This window comes from Crocuta crocuta, unplaced genomic scaffold (assembly GCF_008692635.1).
Source record: "Crocuta crocuta isolate KB4526 unplaced genomic scaffold, BGI_CrCroc_1.0 scaffold153, whole genome shotgun sequence".
NCBI classification, from domain to species: Eukaryota; Metazoa; Chordata; class Mammalia; order Carnivora; family Hyaenidae; genus Crocuta; species Crocuta crocuta.
Window position 1 is genome coordinate 1,411,886 of NW_027529525.1, and position 17,595 is coordinate 1,429,480.

The window sequence follows — 17,595 nt, forward strand, 5'->3', positions numbered from 1 at the left end:
AACACAGAAAATAGGATAGAAAGACAAGGATATGAAAAAACATGAAATAGATAATTTTTTAAATTAAGATAATATGATGAAGTTTAACATAAACAAATGGATTTCTAGAAAATAAGAATAGAGAAAATGAAGAAGTACTATTTGAAAATAATAGATAAAACCTTTCCAAGATCGATAAAACACATGAATCCACAGATTCAGGAAACACAATGAATCACAAACAGGATAATTAAAGAACAATTCACACCTCCACATATCATGTGAGACTGTAGAATGACACATTTTTAAGCAACAAGGAAAAAAGAAAAGATTACCTACAAAGGAATGACAAATGAAAAAATAGAGGCCAGAAGACAGTAAAATAAAATCTTCAGAATACTAAGGAAAATTCATAATAAATCTAGAGGTGGATACCCAGTTATCATTCAAGAAACACCCTTCAGACAAACAGAAATAGAAAGCATTTATCACCAAGGCATCCTTATAATGGAATTTCAAAGTATATATTTCAGGAAGAAAAACAATGACTCCAGAAAAAATGTCTCCGATGCAAGAAGGAATCCAAAACCAAGAAACTAAAGGACATAAACAAATATAAAGAAAATAAAAATAAGAGGAGTTAAAAAATCCACTTCATGATTTCTAAGATCCTTTCTAGTTGATTTTTTAAGAAAATTTTCAATGTTTATTTATATTCGAGAGAGAGAAAAAGAGAGACACAGAGACAGTGCACGAGCAGGGGAGGAGCAGAGAGAGAGGGAGACAGAATCTGAAGCAGACTCCAGGCTCTGAGCCGTCAGCACAGAGCTGGACACTGGGCTCGAACCCACGAGCCATGAGATCATGGCCAGAGCCGAAGTCAGATGCTCAACCGACTGAGCCACCTAGTTGATTTTTTCTTTTATATTAAGTTGTTTTCTACTTCAGTATAAGTAAGGGTCATTTTTGGTCTCTATTCATGTAGCTATCTGTGCTTTAGCCTGAGATAATAACATTTATAACTCTTCCATTTACCAACTGTTCTCCATTCCTCACACGCCAAATCCTGATATAGTTTCACTGACATACTATAGAGTTGTGATATCATTAGTATTAATTATAAGAAAATGATAAACATGTACACATACATTTTAAAATACAATTAGCAATTTTTAGTCTTTTCATAGTGAGTAAAGACTTGTTCCTTACAACTTTGTAAGAGTTATGAAGTTAGAGCACTACATAAGTATTTCACCTTCTCATAAATTGAGACAGTCTGAGTTGGCCTACATACACAATAGTCAAATATATGAATTATTTAAACAGAAATAAGCTCATAGTGCCTGTAATGTAGTGACTTATAGGTGAATTGGACTTGAATATCCAAAAATTTGCAAACTGAAGGTGGAAAGAAGGGTTTCCTAATATAAGCAAAATCAACAAATCAAGGCAAAGAATGGGGATAGTAAAATAATATTTATAAAGCATCATGGATTAAATAAACAGAATAATTTCAAGATAATTTTAGATATCTAATATGGTACTGAGGAGTAAGATAAACAAAACATTAGAAGATGAACTTGAGAGATAAGAAAACAAGCAGTTCAGGGAGATACTCTGTATACACCTGAGTTACAAAAAGTATGGTATTTAAATACTTAAAAAGCAAAGTAAGCAAATCTAATCAGTTTGGTGTTTTTGTCCTTTAACCCCAGTGATTGTATTTTAGTGATATGCTTTACAATGTCATTAGTAAAGTGGAAAAATCTGAGTAGTGATGTAATTTACCAAAAAAAAAAATGGTTTGTTATATTTAATACCCACTTTAAGCAAAGTGATTTTCCTATACAAATGCCAAAAATGTGGGAAAGCCAATGAAGAGGGCCACTTTACTTTCCACTTTAGATTTAAAAAACCAACCCACCAAAAACACCTGTGCTCTTAAATTTTCTAAGTATCTAAAAATTCAAGGGATATATAGAAAGAAAATAAAAATACCCTAGGCATGGGGGGGAATGGAATTAGATTAGAAATGGGAAATGAGAAAAAGGCAAAGGATGAGTAAAACTGTGTACAGTTCACCCCTGAACGACACGGGTTTGAACTGTGTAAGGCCACTTACACATTAATTTTTTTACATAAATGCAATAAATGCATATTCTCTTCTTTATGATTTTCTTACTAACATTTTATTTTCTGTAGCTTACTTTATTGTAAGAATACATCATATAATATATATAACATAAAAAATATGTGTTCATTGACTGCTTAGGTTACCAGTAAGGTTTCCAGTCAACAGTAAGCTATTAGTAGCTATGTTTTGGGGGAGTTAAAAGTTATACGTGGGTTTTCAACTGTGTGTGCAGGTTGGCACTCCAACCCCTGCTTTGCTCAACTCTTTTTTTTTAAACCTTTTTTTCTTATGTTTTATTTATTTATTTCTAGGAGAGAGAGAGAGAGAGAGACAGCGTGAGCAGGGGAGGGTCAGAGAGAGAGTCACAGACTCTGAAACAGGATCCAGGCTCTGAGTTGGCAGTCAGCACAGCGCCCGACGCGGGGCTCGAACCCACGAACCGCGAGATATTGACCTAAGCGAAAGTCGGACGCTTAACGGATTAAGCCACCCAGGCGCCCCTGATCAACTTCTTAAGAAAATGGATAACTTCTTACATTTCTTCAAATACTTATTCTCTTCGCAACACCAAAGACTATTATTTGAATTAAACTGATGTTCAAATGAAATATGAGAATTTCTTCTACTACTTAGAAGAACCAAACTCCAATTATTAGAAATATATGTGAATAATCTGTCCCTCTACTTATTATATAATAGAGATAGCCAAAACTGATTTATACCTATAAACATTTCTTGTTTATTAAACTTATGCTAACAATAGGCACTTATACAAGGTCCATGAAAGGAAGCAGCATAGCAGCTAAGAAAATCTCTAAAACCAGATCACCAGAATTCATATCCAGTTCTGATACTTACTACTTACTTAGCCATGTGACTTTAAGTTCTTTCTGCCTCAATTTCCTCAAATGCAAAATAGAGATTATAGTGTTTACTTTGTATGATTTTTATGAAGATTAATGTAAAGCATGCTAACATGCTTCAAACAGTACCAGGGAGTTCTATATTAGGATTAGTTAATACATATATATTTTCCAATATAATCCTCCCAGCAGTTCAAGAAGATAGATATATTTATCCCTATTTCAAAGATGAGAAATCTGAAGCTCAGTTAAGACAGGTTAAACGACTTGCCCAAGAGTATAGCTTGTTCAATTAAAATGAGGAAGGGTTAGGATTTGAATCAAATTTTATATGACTTTAAAATTCATGTTCCTTCTATTATGTCACAAACTGCTTTGTTTTCTTAAAGCTTAGCCACTTTTCTCTCAAGTTTTACATACCACATAAATAACAAATTTTAGATAGAAAAAAATAACATTCAAGCTTTCTTTCTGAAATCTTATAATTTTCTACATTTTCCTTTAATCTTTAGAAAGTAAATATGCAAATGCAGTTAAATACTTTGATTTTTTAATCTTAAAGTGTGGTTATTACTAGTGCTTACAATTTCACTCTGTCCTCTTTCTCTTCCTGGACTACAAGAAGAATATTATACATTGCTCAGGCCCTTGTAGTAACTAGTGTTGACCAAAAGAACATAATCAAAATGATGATGTGTCATGTCTGGACCAAAATACAGAAAAGTGAGTGTGATTTCTCCATGCTCCTCTCTTCCCAGGTGCAGAGACCAAAAAGATGAGGTGATCCAGTAGTGCAGCTATAAAATCACTGAACCTCTGTCAGTCTGAATTCCTGAGTAGCTGTGTGGAAGAGAAGTTCCCAATCTCGGCCCTAACCCATATTTTATCGTATTTATTGTATGAAGCCATTGAGATTTTGGAGCTGTTACTACAACATAGCTTAGTCTATCCTAACAAGAAAACAAACATTTCTTTTTTTTATGTTTTTATTTTTTATTTTTTTACAAATAGTTTATTGTCAAATTAGTTTCCACATAACACTCAGTGCTCATCCCCACANAAAACAAACATTTCTTAAATGTTTATTTATTTTTGAGAGAGAGAGTGTGTGTGTGAGCATGAGCAGAGGGGAGGGGCAGAGAGACGGGGACAGAGGATCCAAAGTGGGTTTAGCAGACACCAGAGAGCCGGATGCAGGCTTCAAACTCATGAACCGTGAGATCATGACCCAAACCAAAGTTGGTCACTCAACGAAGTGAGTGACCCAGGCGCCCAAAGATAACATTTTTATATTTATACTTCCTCAAATTATACTTTCTAGTGATTACATATTTTATTCGGTTGATGTCATATAGTTTAGTGTTTAATTAATCCTTCCTGTAGTATTGGCCACTTAGATTTTTATCTAATTACTCATAATGTAAATATTTTTTATTATTCATATTTATTGATGGAAAACTTAACAGAAGCATATAGATAAATAAGTTATTGTCTTTACATCAAAACAGTGAATACAACTGGGTAATTATTTAAAAGCACTCCTGTAAAATGCAACAGAATGGTATAACGTGCTTTTTTATGAAATAAAGAAAGGTCTTAAAGGAAGAATTTTAAGAAAACAAATAGTAAAGAAGATATTTATTGGTGCAGAAACAGCTAAGTGAGAGCAGAGATTTAAAAATGAAAAGGGATGAAAATAATGGAACTGTGAGAAAAAAACAATGAAAATAAGAGAAAGGGTCAACATTAGAGGGAGGGAAAGAATGGGGGGGGGATGTAGATGCCCCCAACATCTGAGGCATTATAAGTAGGTGAAAGAAAGGGCAATATTAAATTTTTAAAACTGGAAATTTTAGAATAATGGAATTGGCAGATGGCTTCTGAGAGGAATCTAAAATCATCCAGTCCATGATCCTTATTTTAAAAATGAGAAAACTCAGGTCCCAAAGAGTTAAGACACAATCTCAGTTAATCACACAACACAGCTTCCGTATTATCTCTGCTTCAGTTTCCTCCACCTTCTGAAGTTTGTGAAAGAAATCAGTCTAAGTTTGGAGAACACACACTAAGTCAAGAAATGAATTTATAGGACAATGAAGATAAGCTTTTCTCATTTTAGGAAAATAATCAGTTTTCATAAGTCCATGATGACAAAAAAAAAAGATCAGAGAAGGATCACAATTGCCTGATAAAATTGCCTGATTTTGAGATAGAAAATCCATTAACATTTAGTTCACAGTAGTTGCATTTGTATTTTAAAATGTGGAAACATTACAAAAAAATCCAGTTAATTATGAACTGGTCATCTCCAATAAATAAAAGTACTTTTAATAGATTAAAATATAAACTTTATATATATGTAAGTTTATATAAGAATTTACTTTCTTAAATAATACTAACTTGGAAAAAATAATAGTAACTTGGAAAATAATACTTTAAAACGCATTGTATATGTACTTCGTTTATGCTTATGTATCTCTAAGTTTCTAGAGAATTTTCAAGGAGGGAAGGGGAATAGGAAGAACAAAGAAAGACGTAACACTTCAAATTCTACAGAAAGATTATATTTCATAACTCAGTCAATCAAATAATTGATAAGCAGTGAGATATAGTTAGCTATCACTATCCTAACATCAAGTAACTGAGAAGCACCGATTGCCATTATGTTTTGAAGAAAACACATCTTTATGGCAAAAAGCTCTAATTCATATGTGAAACAGTGTTTTGTAGCCAGGTATTTAGTGTTTAGTGTTTATCCTAGCTTAATTTTATTGTGCTTGATTCCTAATTTTGTCATAGAGGTATTTTACAGAACTTCAATTTTGTAATTTTAAAATAGGCATATGGTAAGCCTTCCAATCAGAAGCCAAATCTGTCAACAGGTTTATTTCATAGTCCCTGCGATTAAGCCAGACGATGCACAATTTAGAAATAGACAATGGAACTCAAGAGGTCAGCAAAATAAAATATTAAAATGGGAGGACTTTAAAATGTCATGAAATGACTGATTTTATAAAGAACTACAGAGTTTTATGAAAGACCCTGCCTGCAGGTCAGAGAGAGAAAGAGAATCCCAAGCAGGCTCTGCCCTGTCAGCACAGAGCCCGATGAGTGGCTTGAACTCATGACCCATGAGATCACGACCTGAGCAGAAACCAAGAATCAGATGCTTAACAAACTGAGCTACCCAGGTGCCCCAATAATAGCATTTATTAAGTGACTAGAAATTTATATCTTCATGATACATCAACTATCATTGTATTTAGGATCTCAGTATTGTTTCCTAATCATAACTACTATAGTCAACATACAGAAGAAAAATAAAAAGAATATCAGCTCTTTCCCATGTGGCAACCTTCACAGCTTTTTTGCTACTTGTTATGAATATAGTTTAAAATCATATTCAACAGTATAATAGATTATCTGTGGAAAAACAAAGTGTGCTTTAAGATGTGATTCTAGTTTTATATTGGCATTAGTTCTTCCCACTCTTCCAATGAGAAGTTCCAAATCTTCTCCTTCTCAGGCATACTCATAAAGGTCATGTGACCCAATATCTCCCCAACATAGGAATACCATTTACAATATCACAGTATGTCTGATTTTTGCTTGAACAAATCCAGTAATGGACAGCTAACTACTATGTAAGTTTCTCCATCTTCAGAAACTTACAATGTTTAGAGATATTGTATTATAAGACCACCTCTGTATTCTCAGGCTCGATCTATCTATCATCTATCTATATAAAACAAATGAGATGAAATCATGGCAAGACAGACTTTGATCTCATTCATTCAGATTTATTCACTCACAAAATTATATAATTATATATTAATATATTAATTGATGATTATTAATTAAATAAATGATTATGTTTATAATTGACTGAGTGAATGAGACCAAAAACCTGCCTCCCTAGGACTTCAATCTATTTGTTTCATTTTTGTTCCCATTTTGGAGCTCTATTACTATTTGTGAGAATGAAATAATACCACTAACTAATGCTTAAACTGAATCTTAAAGGACAAATAGGATCATTGAGGTGAATAAAAAGAGCATTCCAGGAAAAAGGCACAACTTGAACAAAAGCAGGGTGATATCAGTGACTTCAAAAGGTATTAATCCCCAGTCTTTAATATGACAGGTTTTTTTTTCTTTAGCTATCCCAAACGATTATAACATCCTGGTGAAGAAAGCATTAGTACTGTGACTTTTACTGTAATTTTTTTGTATGGGGGAAATAAGATACATTCAACTTTTCCAGCAAGACAATAGTAGAGCCAGAATAAAACTTAAGTTTTGGTTTTTCTGATGGCCATTTGAATGGTCAATCACTAGATAATTCTACCTCTACATCCTGAAACTGTTAGTCCCTGGCTGTCCGACTTTTCTCAGTGCTACTTATAATTGTAGTAATAAGAACTAACAACAACCAAAACAAAGGTTTTGTAAGGTTTGCAATGTGCCAGACACAGTGCTAGAACTTTACAGACATTTAGTCAGAAATCTTTAAAAACTGATGAGTATTCTGCGACTTAAAGAGGCTCTGAAACTTTCCCAGAGCCCTCAGCTATTAAGGGCTAGAGACCAGTTTGAAGCCAGGTCAATACTCTTAACCAATATGCTATACTGCAAAGACATTATATTAGTTATTCATAAAATCTAAAATTCCTTACTTTAACTTTAAAATACTTCAGTCTGATTCAACCCTATTTATGTACCTCAGGTAATATAAATTTCTAATGGTGTCCTAAATAACCTAAGCCTTATTTTTCCATGAACTTTTCATACTAATTCCCTATTTTGTTATTCAGCAAAAATGTATTAAGTAGTTACCACGTGCCAGGCAGTGTATTTGTGTTAGCTTTAAAGAAATAAGAGAGGCGCCTAAGTGGTTCAGTTGGTTAAGGGTCCGACTTCAGCTTAGGTCATGATCTCGTGGGGTTCGTGAGTTTGATTCCACATTGGGCTCTGTGTTGACAGTACAGAGCCCACTTCAGATCCTCTGTCCATCTCTCTCTCTACCCCTCCCCCACTTATACTCTCTCAAAATGAATGAATGAATGAATAAATAATAAAAAATAAAATAAATGAGACAGTGCCTTTGCCCTGAAACCATTCACAGTCAAGACAGGAAAATCAATGACTACAATGTAGAATGTAATTGTGCTTCAATTAAGGTAAATACTGGGATCCAGAGGAACATTAGGGAAAACCACCTAATCACTCTAAAGGAATAGGAATGTTTCAACTGCAGGCAGCGCTTAATCTAAATAAATCTTGAGGCATATTAAACAGTTAGCCAGGCAAAAACAAAGAGAAATAAGGGGCTAAAAGCATTCTAGGCAAAAAGGAGAGCATTTTAAAGATTTGAGAGTCTGTCTCTATCTAACTAACAGAATGTAGACTAAGTTTAATTAAAGATGGTTAAGTTTAAAGGTCACTTCCTCATTCCTCAAATTACAAATAGAACTACCATATGATGCAGTAATTTCACTTCCAGGTATATATCCCAAAGAAATAAAATCATGATTTCAAAGAAATATCTGCACTCCTATGTTCACTGTCACATTATTCATAATATCCAAGACAGGGAAATAACCTAAAAGTCCAACATAGGTTAGTGGGTAAAATATGGTGGAATATTATTCAGTCAGGAGAAAGAAGGAAATCTTGCCATTTGTGACAGCATATGTTGTTGGATGGACTGAGGGCATTACGTAGTCAAATGTTCTACCACTGAGTTATACCCCAGGAGTGAGGGCATTATGCCAGGTGAAATAAGTCAGTCAGAGAAAGACAAATACTGTATGTTCTCATTTTCTGATAATTTTCTGAAAATTATATTGAAGGTAATGGAGGGCCCTAGAATGAATTTAAGTAAGCAAACGCCAGTCCCTGATTTGCATTCTGGAAAGAGTACTAAGGCAGCTGAATGATGATGAGTAGGTTACTTTGGGGATGGGAAGCAGGAACAAAAAGAAATCTCAGTTAAGAAATGATTACAATAGTCCAGGTGAAAAATGAATATGAAATCACACCAAGGTCAAGACTATGGAAAGAAAGGGTAAACTTTAGATTCCCTAAGAGAAAGAATCTACATAACTTGGTGAGTAACTGGGTGTAAGGTTAGGATTAAAAAAAAAAAAAAAAGTTGAAAAAAATTATCAGGTCATCATGCTATGGAAGACAAAGGTTTTAAAGAGAAGATGGTAAGTTGGTTTGGGACATACCAAGTTTGAGGTGTTTGTAAGACAGATGAGCAGAGATGTCTAACAAGATGCAATGTCTAGAACACTGGACAGAGATTAGAATGTAGATATGTAGAATGCAAGTACTTTACTTGTATTACAGATTTGGAATTCTATTTATTCTACTCAATTCCATTCTATTCTAAATTCTTTATTTTTTTAATGTTTAATTTAGAGAGAGAGAGAGAGAGAGAGAGAGAGAGCGTGCAGAGAGGAGGGTACATAAAGAGGGAGACACAGAATCCAAGGCAAGCTCCAGGCTCTGAGCTATCAGCACAGAGCACAACACAGGGCTCAACCCCATGAACCGCGAAATCATGTCCTGAGCTGAAGTCAGACGCTTAACCAACAGAGCCACCCAGGGACCCCTCCTGTTCTATTCTAAAATCACCATGTATAGCAGCAGTTCTCAGTTTTGGCTGCTTCTGATATTCACTTGGAAAGCTTTTTTGTAAATATAGAAGCCTGGGTTCTATCTCCATAGACTTCAGTATTTCTGAGATAAGCTTGGGGACTAAATGTTTTTAAAAAGCGATACATTTGATTCTGATGCATAGTCACAATTAAGAATCACTGGTTGGTAATTTAAGTCATGAGTATACATTACTACATGATTTTCAAACAATACATTGCACCAATTAGGGGAGATAAAGAAGAAATTATCAGAAAGATTATGGCAATAATGACTATAATTTATTGAGCACTATGGCAGGAACTGTGCTAATGACTTTACGTGTATTATTTGTAGTGGAAGAGAAACCCAAAAAAGGGTATAATGAAAGTCAGTTAACACCTCTTCCAAGAAGTCTTCCCTAGAAGTCTGTTTGCCTTGACATCTCTTCTCTCAATTTGGCATTTAGAATATACTAACATATACATGGCTATCTAATTCAAATTTATATGATTCTAAGCAGTAAAACAAAGTGGTTAAGACCAGAAGCTAGAGCTAGACTTTCCAGTTTAAATCCTAGAACATCATATCCTTTGCTGGCAATCTTAATCTTAGGCAAGCTACTTAGTTTCTTACTTAGTATACCATATATAATTAAAGTATAATGTGTATGTACGGATACACACCTATGTCCTAAATATGTGTGTATATGTGTGTGTATACATAACGTAAGTTCCTTGAAGAAATGGATTTGTTTTATATCTTTTGTAGGCTTTTTTAGCTTTCTCCTCAACTTTACTTAGTCCAGTGGGGAGTAATTACAGTAACTATTATTTGTTAACCTAAGCACTGTTTCAAGTACTTTACTTGCATTAATTAATTCAATTTGTTTCATTAGAAATCTAAACATTAATACATCAGCACCCCAATTTTACAGACAACAATACTGAGGAAAATAGAGATCAAGTCATGTTCCTAAAATAAACATTACCAGTAAAGTGGAGATATGGGATCCAACAAAGGGAATCCAGCTTGATAACTCCAGCTGTTAGGTACTATGCTATACTGTCTCCCTTTATAATATGCAATAGACTCAAATTCTTATGAAATTGAATAACTTTTTTAGAATAAATGGAATCCGAATAGATGTACACATTTATATGCAGCACATTTTGCAATGTGCTTCATTGAAACCAGGCTCTTTTTGCCTTTTAGAAAGAAGATTTTGATAAAGAAATATTCAATTATCTTTAACTTATTCTTATTTACATTCTTAATTATCATTTTTGAAACACTTGGGGTGGGGAAAGGATCATATCACTAAATTTCTTTTATCTACTTTTGAGGAAAAAAAATGTTTAAATGTCTAAAAGTTTTAAAGCAACCCAAAGCCCAATGATCTCTAATGGTTTCTCCCAGAAATGAATCTATCATTCTAAAACAAGTAATCAAATTTTACTGGATCCCTACTATAAACATTACCTTTTCCCAGGCAATGTGAAGTCATAAGGATTAATAATAAAAACCTCACAAGACCTAGAAAATGAGGTTTTCAAGTAATTCAGACCTCTACAGAAAGAAACAGAATATTCTCAATTATATGGGTCTGTTAAAAATAGAGCCAGAAGAGCTACTGTGTCCGGTTTCATTTTTACACACACTGGTGGTATTCCATGAGTTTCACTTCTGACATACTTTATAAGGATAATGTGCTAAGTAAGGGTATTCAATTCCAATCCTTTCACAATTCCCAGGCACAAATATCATCTTCCTGGGTCTGATAACAAAGTCACACCCCAGCTGTCACATCTAAAGGAAATCTGCTCTTGGATGTTACCCAGCTTTTTTACTAACCACAGGCAATACTGAAATGCTTCTGGTGTATGGAGGAGATTTAAAGGCGATATTAAAAGTATTTAGCAATGATGGTTTATATTATCATTTCTAAATGAAGAGTATAGCTAAAATATCCCTGAGACTTCCATGATTATACACAGAATTTCTTGTTCCAATTTTCCCTAAAACAAAGTCCTTATTATCCAAATATTCACCATAGTGACATGTATATTCATTGTATTAAAATGATCCCTCTAGATTGTCCTTGGTCTATGAAATGTCAAAAATAAAGCCAAGGCTAAATCAGATTACTTACCAATAAAATAGAGTTTACATCAGGGACAAGCAGGAGGTCTCTTAGGATCTGAAATCTAGGACTTTTGAGTGGTTCTGGATAGACAGAAATGCTCTCACGTGGAATTTTGATAGAGAATTTTATTAAAATCCTTCATTTTGCTTCTACCCCCTACCTTGTCTACTAACTACTAAATCTACTCAGGAATTTAATTTTCATTTTCAAAGTCTCAAGAGGGTTAGAGCTCTAAGAATGACTGCAAAATATAGGTGCTGCTCTTTTGTTTTTTTTATTTTATTTTTTCCTAAGAATAAGTAGATCAGCATAGACATATTCTCAGTTTAGAAATCATAACCTAACATTCAAGACTCTGTACTATCTGGTCCCAACAAACCCTCCTGTGTTGTCCTGAATTACCCCACCAGGCGATAGCCAAAATGAACTAGTCCATACTAGTCAAACATATTATTTGCTTTCTGCCTCCCCTTCTGCCTTGGTCTTTGTCCATGTTGTTTCTTCTGCCCCAAAGGACCTTTCCCCATCTTTGCCAGTCTTCAAGTTCTACCTCAAATGCTGCCTTTTCCAGACTTCCCTAACTCCCCATCTAGACTCTTCTCTCCTCTCCCCTCCCCACTCAGCTTGAAATATTCTGCCCACTGAATTCACAGAGAACTAAAATGCAATGATATCATAAAATGTAACACTTAAGCATGTATATTTCATCCAAATATCCAATTACTCACTTGGACTCTAGAGCTTGACAGAACAGCACAGGTTTGAAGTGCACAGGTCCACCTATATGTAGATTTTTTTTATATATAAATACAGTACAGTACTATAAATATATTTTCTCTTTCTCATGATTATCCTAACAACATTTTCTGTTCCCTAGCTTACTTTATTATAAGAATACAGAATGTAATACATATAACATACAAAATAGGTGTTAATTGACTGTTTCTGTTATCGATAAGACTTCCAGTCAACAGCCGGCTATTAGCAGTTAGGTTTTAGGGAAGTCAAGGTTATGCACAGATTTTCAACTGTGCAAGGGGGTCAGCACCACCCCACCCCTCACATTGTTCAGAGGTCAACTATAGACATTTTTACATTAAATAAACACAAGCAATTCAAAATAACATACTCTATCAAACAGGAACTTGAATTGGTCTCTTCACCTACAGTACTGTATTTATAACACATGTCATTTTAGTCTTCATCGAGAATAAAATCATTAACCAATAAAATTAAAATTAAAACAAATAAAACAAGTGTGTCTAACTGTCAGTGAAGGTTTTTGTCCTGGACATTTTTTTTAAATATTTTTGAGAGAGAGAGAGAGAGAGAGAGAGAGAGAGAGCGCGCGCAAGTGAGAATGAACAGGGTAGGAACAAAGAGACAGAGAGACAGAATCCAAATTGGGTTCCACGTTGACAGCAGAGTCTGATGGCAGATTCAAGCTCACAAACCACGAGATCATGACCTGAGCTGAAGTTGGACACTTAACTGACTGAGCCAATCAGGGACCCCCTGGACATTTTTAATGATTAAAAAAATAACTCAGGTCATTAAGTCTAAACTATATAACTTCTCTATTATATCTCTTAAATCTGGATATTTACTCCTAAATTTTAACCTTCAACTACAACTAAGGAAGACCTGCTAAGGCCCAGTAATCTTATTTGTCATGAATGAAGTAGTTGGCATAATAGAAGAAAGCAAAGAATCTATGCACAGAATACAAATAGAAACTTAAGTCAGCCTAGTAAGCAGATGCAAAAAAAAAAACAAAAACCTTTAAACACAACATTTTTCATCAAATCACAATTCCTATAGTCAATAAATGTTAGAATTTAATCAGATATAGGATGTCTTTCTTTGTTTACAATTTTATAGCTATCTTTATTTCAATAAAGCATAGGTTTTTGACTGAATATATTTGAGAAGGAGAACAAAGGACAGGTAACAAAATTAAACTACATGACTACTATTACTCACACCTGTCGATAGCCCATCCTAGCTCAGAGAATGTACATACTAATGTCTGTCAACAAATAATTTTGGCAATAATATGTTTGTTATGAATACCAGGTAGTTTTACAAATGTTTTATATATATTGCCTCACTTCATCTTCACGACCATTCTTTGAGGTAGATACCATTATTACCCCTATATTACAAATGAGCAAACAGATACCCAGAAAGATTAAGTAACTTGTCCAAGATCATATAGCTGGTAAACGGTATAGCTAAGCTCTGAACCCGGTGAACATGGCAGTCCACATACTCAACCACCATACTTACCACCTCTAACTTAAGCCAGCTAGCTTTTACAAATCAGAAGAATTTGTGTGTCAATTTTTCTCTTGCTCTAATACAAGAAAACAAGCACTTTGGAGGCACTACTGGGCAGCATGTCCCACTTTAGGATTCTGGGGAAAACAACGGTTTTGTGTCTACTCTACCCACCTCCCTGCTACTTGTAGCCAGCATGCTGGTATGAAAAAGAAAAGAAGTGGTGCCTCGAAGTCCAACAGCCAGCTGGCTAAGGCCTACATCCATACAAGTTTCTCTCAGTTCCTTCTCATTTCCCCCATTTTATTGAAAAAAACTCCCTAGTGACCTAATTAGCATCAAACGCTCTGGAACGTGCTAGTCTGGATTTCCAAAGTTTAATCCCTATGAAGTCAAAGCCCCTTTCCATAATACACAATTAGACTGGACTGGTCACATCCCTCTTTTGAGCTAAGTCTTAAGGTCCCTGCTTCTGTTTCCTGCCAACAGGCTACATCCACTTTTACTCTCAACTTAAGTTGCCAATTATGGCTTATAAAACATACAAAAATATTTTATAATGCCTTGGTACAATAAATTATGCATTATAAAAGAATTTAATGCAGCTGTTAAAATTATGAAATGCTTAATTGGACACATTGTACAATCTTTTATTTCTCTAATACCAAGAAACTTACATGAAAAGAAAATGAGTTATATGTAACTCATCCAAGGCTTCATTAGTTTATAAATTAAATTAAAACTGATTGTAACAGACCATCTTTGAAAAGCCAATTCAAAACATGAACATGGCTTATTGTGTACATTTTCTCAGAATCTCCTTGAAAGCAAGACACAACTTTTTCTTTCCTGTATTTCTTACAACGTCAAATACAGTATTGTGCAAATGTTCAGCTTCCACATATTGTTGACTAAACTGAACAATTACTCAAATCGTTGCTTATAGATAGCTTACCTTTAGAAACGTTTATTATGTAAAATGAAATGCTCATGTAAAATAGTAAAGACAGAGGCAGCCATTGTAAAAAGCAGACGACTAATCATTACTGGGCAGACATACAATCAATTCCATTCAAAAGGTCAAGATAATCTGGCCACGCAGGTAAAACGGTTAGGGCTGACATTAAATTTAACTGTCCATGACATTCTAACTAATCTTTACTTGTAAGGTAATGCATTCTGACAATAGCAACAGAGAGAACTTTTTCTCCAATATGTATAAGAAATGACAACTCTAAGGCAGTAACTTTTTTACCTTACAAAATTCTTGAGATGTCCTTTACATGCCACTAAAGGAAAGTAACCAAAAATGTTTATGGTTTAGTTCTTTTGAAAGGTCATAAATACAGTGAAAAATAGCAGAATGCTGTAAAACCAATACCTAGAGGAATCCCAAAGCAATGCCAAGAAACAGAATGTACTCATAGTGACTAATACATGCAAATACTGGAAATAAATTCTAACAGATTAAACAGGTTTTGTAGCAACTAAAAGGTATATCCAAATCATTCCAAAACTAATCAAGCTTAAGAATATGGCAATCTTCCCTACTAATAAGAATATAAGCTGGCTAAGTAGCCTGAATAACATATAAATTATAGCCAATATCAGTAGGTATAATTTTTAATGTGTTTTTAATTAAAAAGGAGAAACCAACCCCTTAATTGAAGCAAATCACTGTTTCAGACTCCTACTTCTGTCTTTTGATAAACATACTTATTTTTATTACTATAGCATCATACCAATGAGGCATTAAACCTAATCATGCTACAAAATCATGAAAACAAAACTATATGTTGAGAAATGCTGAAACATTCTTTTTGCTTATTTAATATGGCATATCTGGTCAAATATCTGAGAAGTCCTCTAAAACTAAGGAAGGAATATGTATAATATAAAAAAATAAAATATCCTTTTCTTCAAAATTGGAACAAACACAGGAACAGTGTCTTACCCAAGTATGCAATTCTGAATATACGCTATAACAAAACCAAGCTAAATGCATTATAACTTAATAAAAGGTTTAAAATAAATAGCACAGTTTCAGGATAAAATGGACATATAAATCCCAATTCTTTGCTGTGATGATTCCCTATTCTTTGTAATTAACATGTTTAATGTAGTCAAGTCTTTTAATTTTGAAAATGAAAGTAAGCTAATGTGGAGTATCTCTATATCAAAAAATCTGAAACAAGCTTCAATGTCACAAGCATTCTTTGTAAGAACAACAAAGCAAAAACAAAAAACAGATTTATCATCTGCTTTCAGCTACAAGAAATGCCTTAGCAGACATCTACATTAAGAGGAATAAGAGTATCATTATTTCAATACATCTGAGAAATAATTAAAACTTAGGCCTTTTAAAACAATTCAGATAGTGCAATATAAATTTCAGGAAATTAGCTTAGAGCCCAGAAGCTGGTAAATATGATTCTACTCATCAAACTTGTATTGCTGTGTGGTTGTACACTACAATGGTAGCAATGGTACAATTTCTATGCTTAAGAAATTCCAGTCAGAAAAATTTTACTATCTCACTATCTATAAGCAGCCCACTATGATGTATCCTTATCAGATTGAACAAATTGTGCTATTTTTATTTGAAATAAGAGATGCACATGACTGTATTCAGGCTTAATCCGAAAAAATCTGGAGAGCCCCAAACCTTGGTTTTAATTACAAATAAAGGATCTCTTTCCTTACTCCTCACTTCCCCCCCCTCAAAAAAAAGACACCTAAAGTAAACATGAACTCAAACAGACACATATGCATTTCTAAAATTCATATTGTTCAGCTGGCATCTATTACTATAAATATCCCTTATCCAAATCTCCTAAGAAAAATCTGATAATAAACAATCACATTGAATAATATATTCTACATGACTAAGAGCTATAAAAAGCAAGAACTCTACAATCTAACAGTATCATCATAAATCATGAGAGCATACCTGATGACTTAGAGATTGAAAAGGCTCACAGGTTCCAGACTGCATGACCTTTCTATTTCCAGAAACCCCTAAAGACTGCATTTCCTGTCTTATAAAAGATAATCACAGCCATCTCTATGTTTCAGCATCTTCAGGGCTAGTGAAGAAAACATCAAACAGCAGATCTGTCCATCAGTATCTGTTTAAGCCATCAAGAAGATATCAAATCTCATATATTGTTTATCATCTCCCCTTTGCGGTTACAGACACCCCCGTATTAAGGGACGATGACACAGTTGTATTTGCTGAAGCTGCTAATGCTGTCTGAAAACAGTAAGCTTACTGCTTGGAGCAATTCTGCATCATCCAAACAGAGAATGAGCCACATCCTTTAGATTTCCCACTTCTGCTACTATAAAAATTTCACTTGCCAAGAAGAGTTTGGTTTTGTCAATCCTTTAAAAAAATAAGCAATGTTCTACATAATTAAGTATCAAATGTGTCTGCTGCAAATACCATGTTAAAATATCAACTCTTAATTATTAGGCAGTTTTCTTCGTACATGACTAAGCTTTAGATAATGATTTAATAAGCAAATTGTCCTCTCTTTTAAAAGAATCTT

At 34.0% G+C, this 17,595-nt stretch overlaps 1 protein-coding gene across 1 annotated transcript in view; it reads right to left on the reverse strand.

Moving 5' to 3' along the window:
- Nucleotides 1–17,075, reverse strand: part of SLC4A10 (solute carrier family 4 member 10) — a 203,480-nt gene extending 186,405 nt beyond the window's left edge. Inside the window, exon 1 of the mRNA XM_077760991.1 lies at nucleotides 16,995–17,075. Coding sequence (XP_077617117.1) covers nucleotides 16,995–17,075 — 81 coding nt within the window. The remainder of the gene's footprint in view (nucleotides 1–16,994) is intronic.
- Nucleotides 17,076–17,595: the final 520 nt, after the last annotated feature.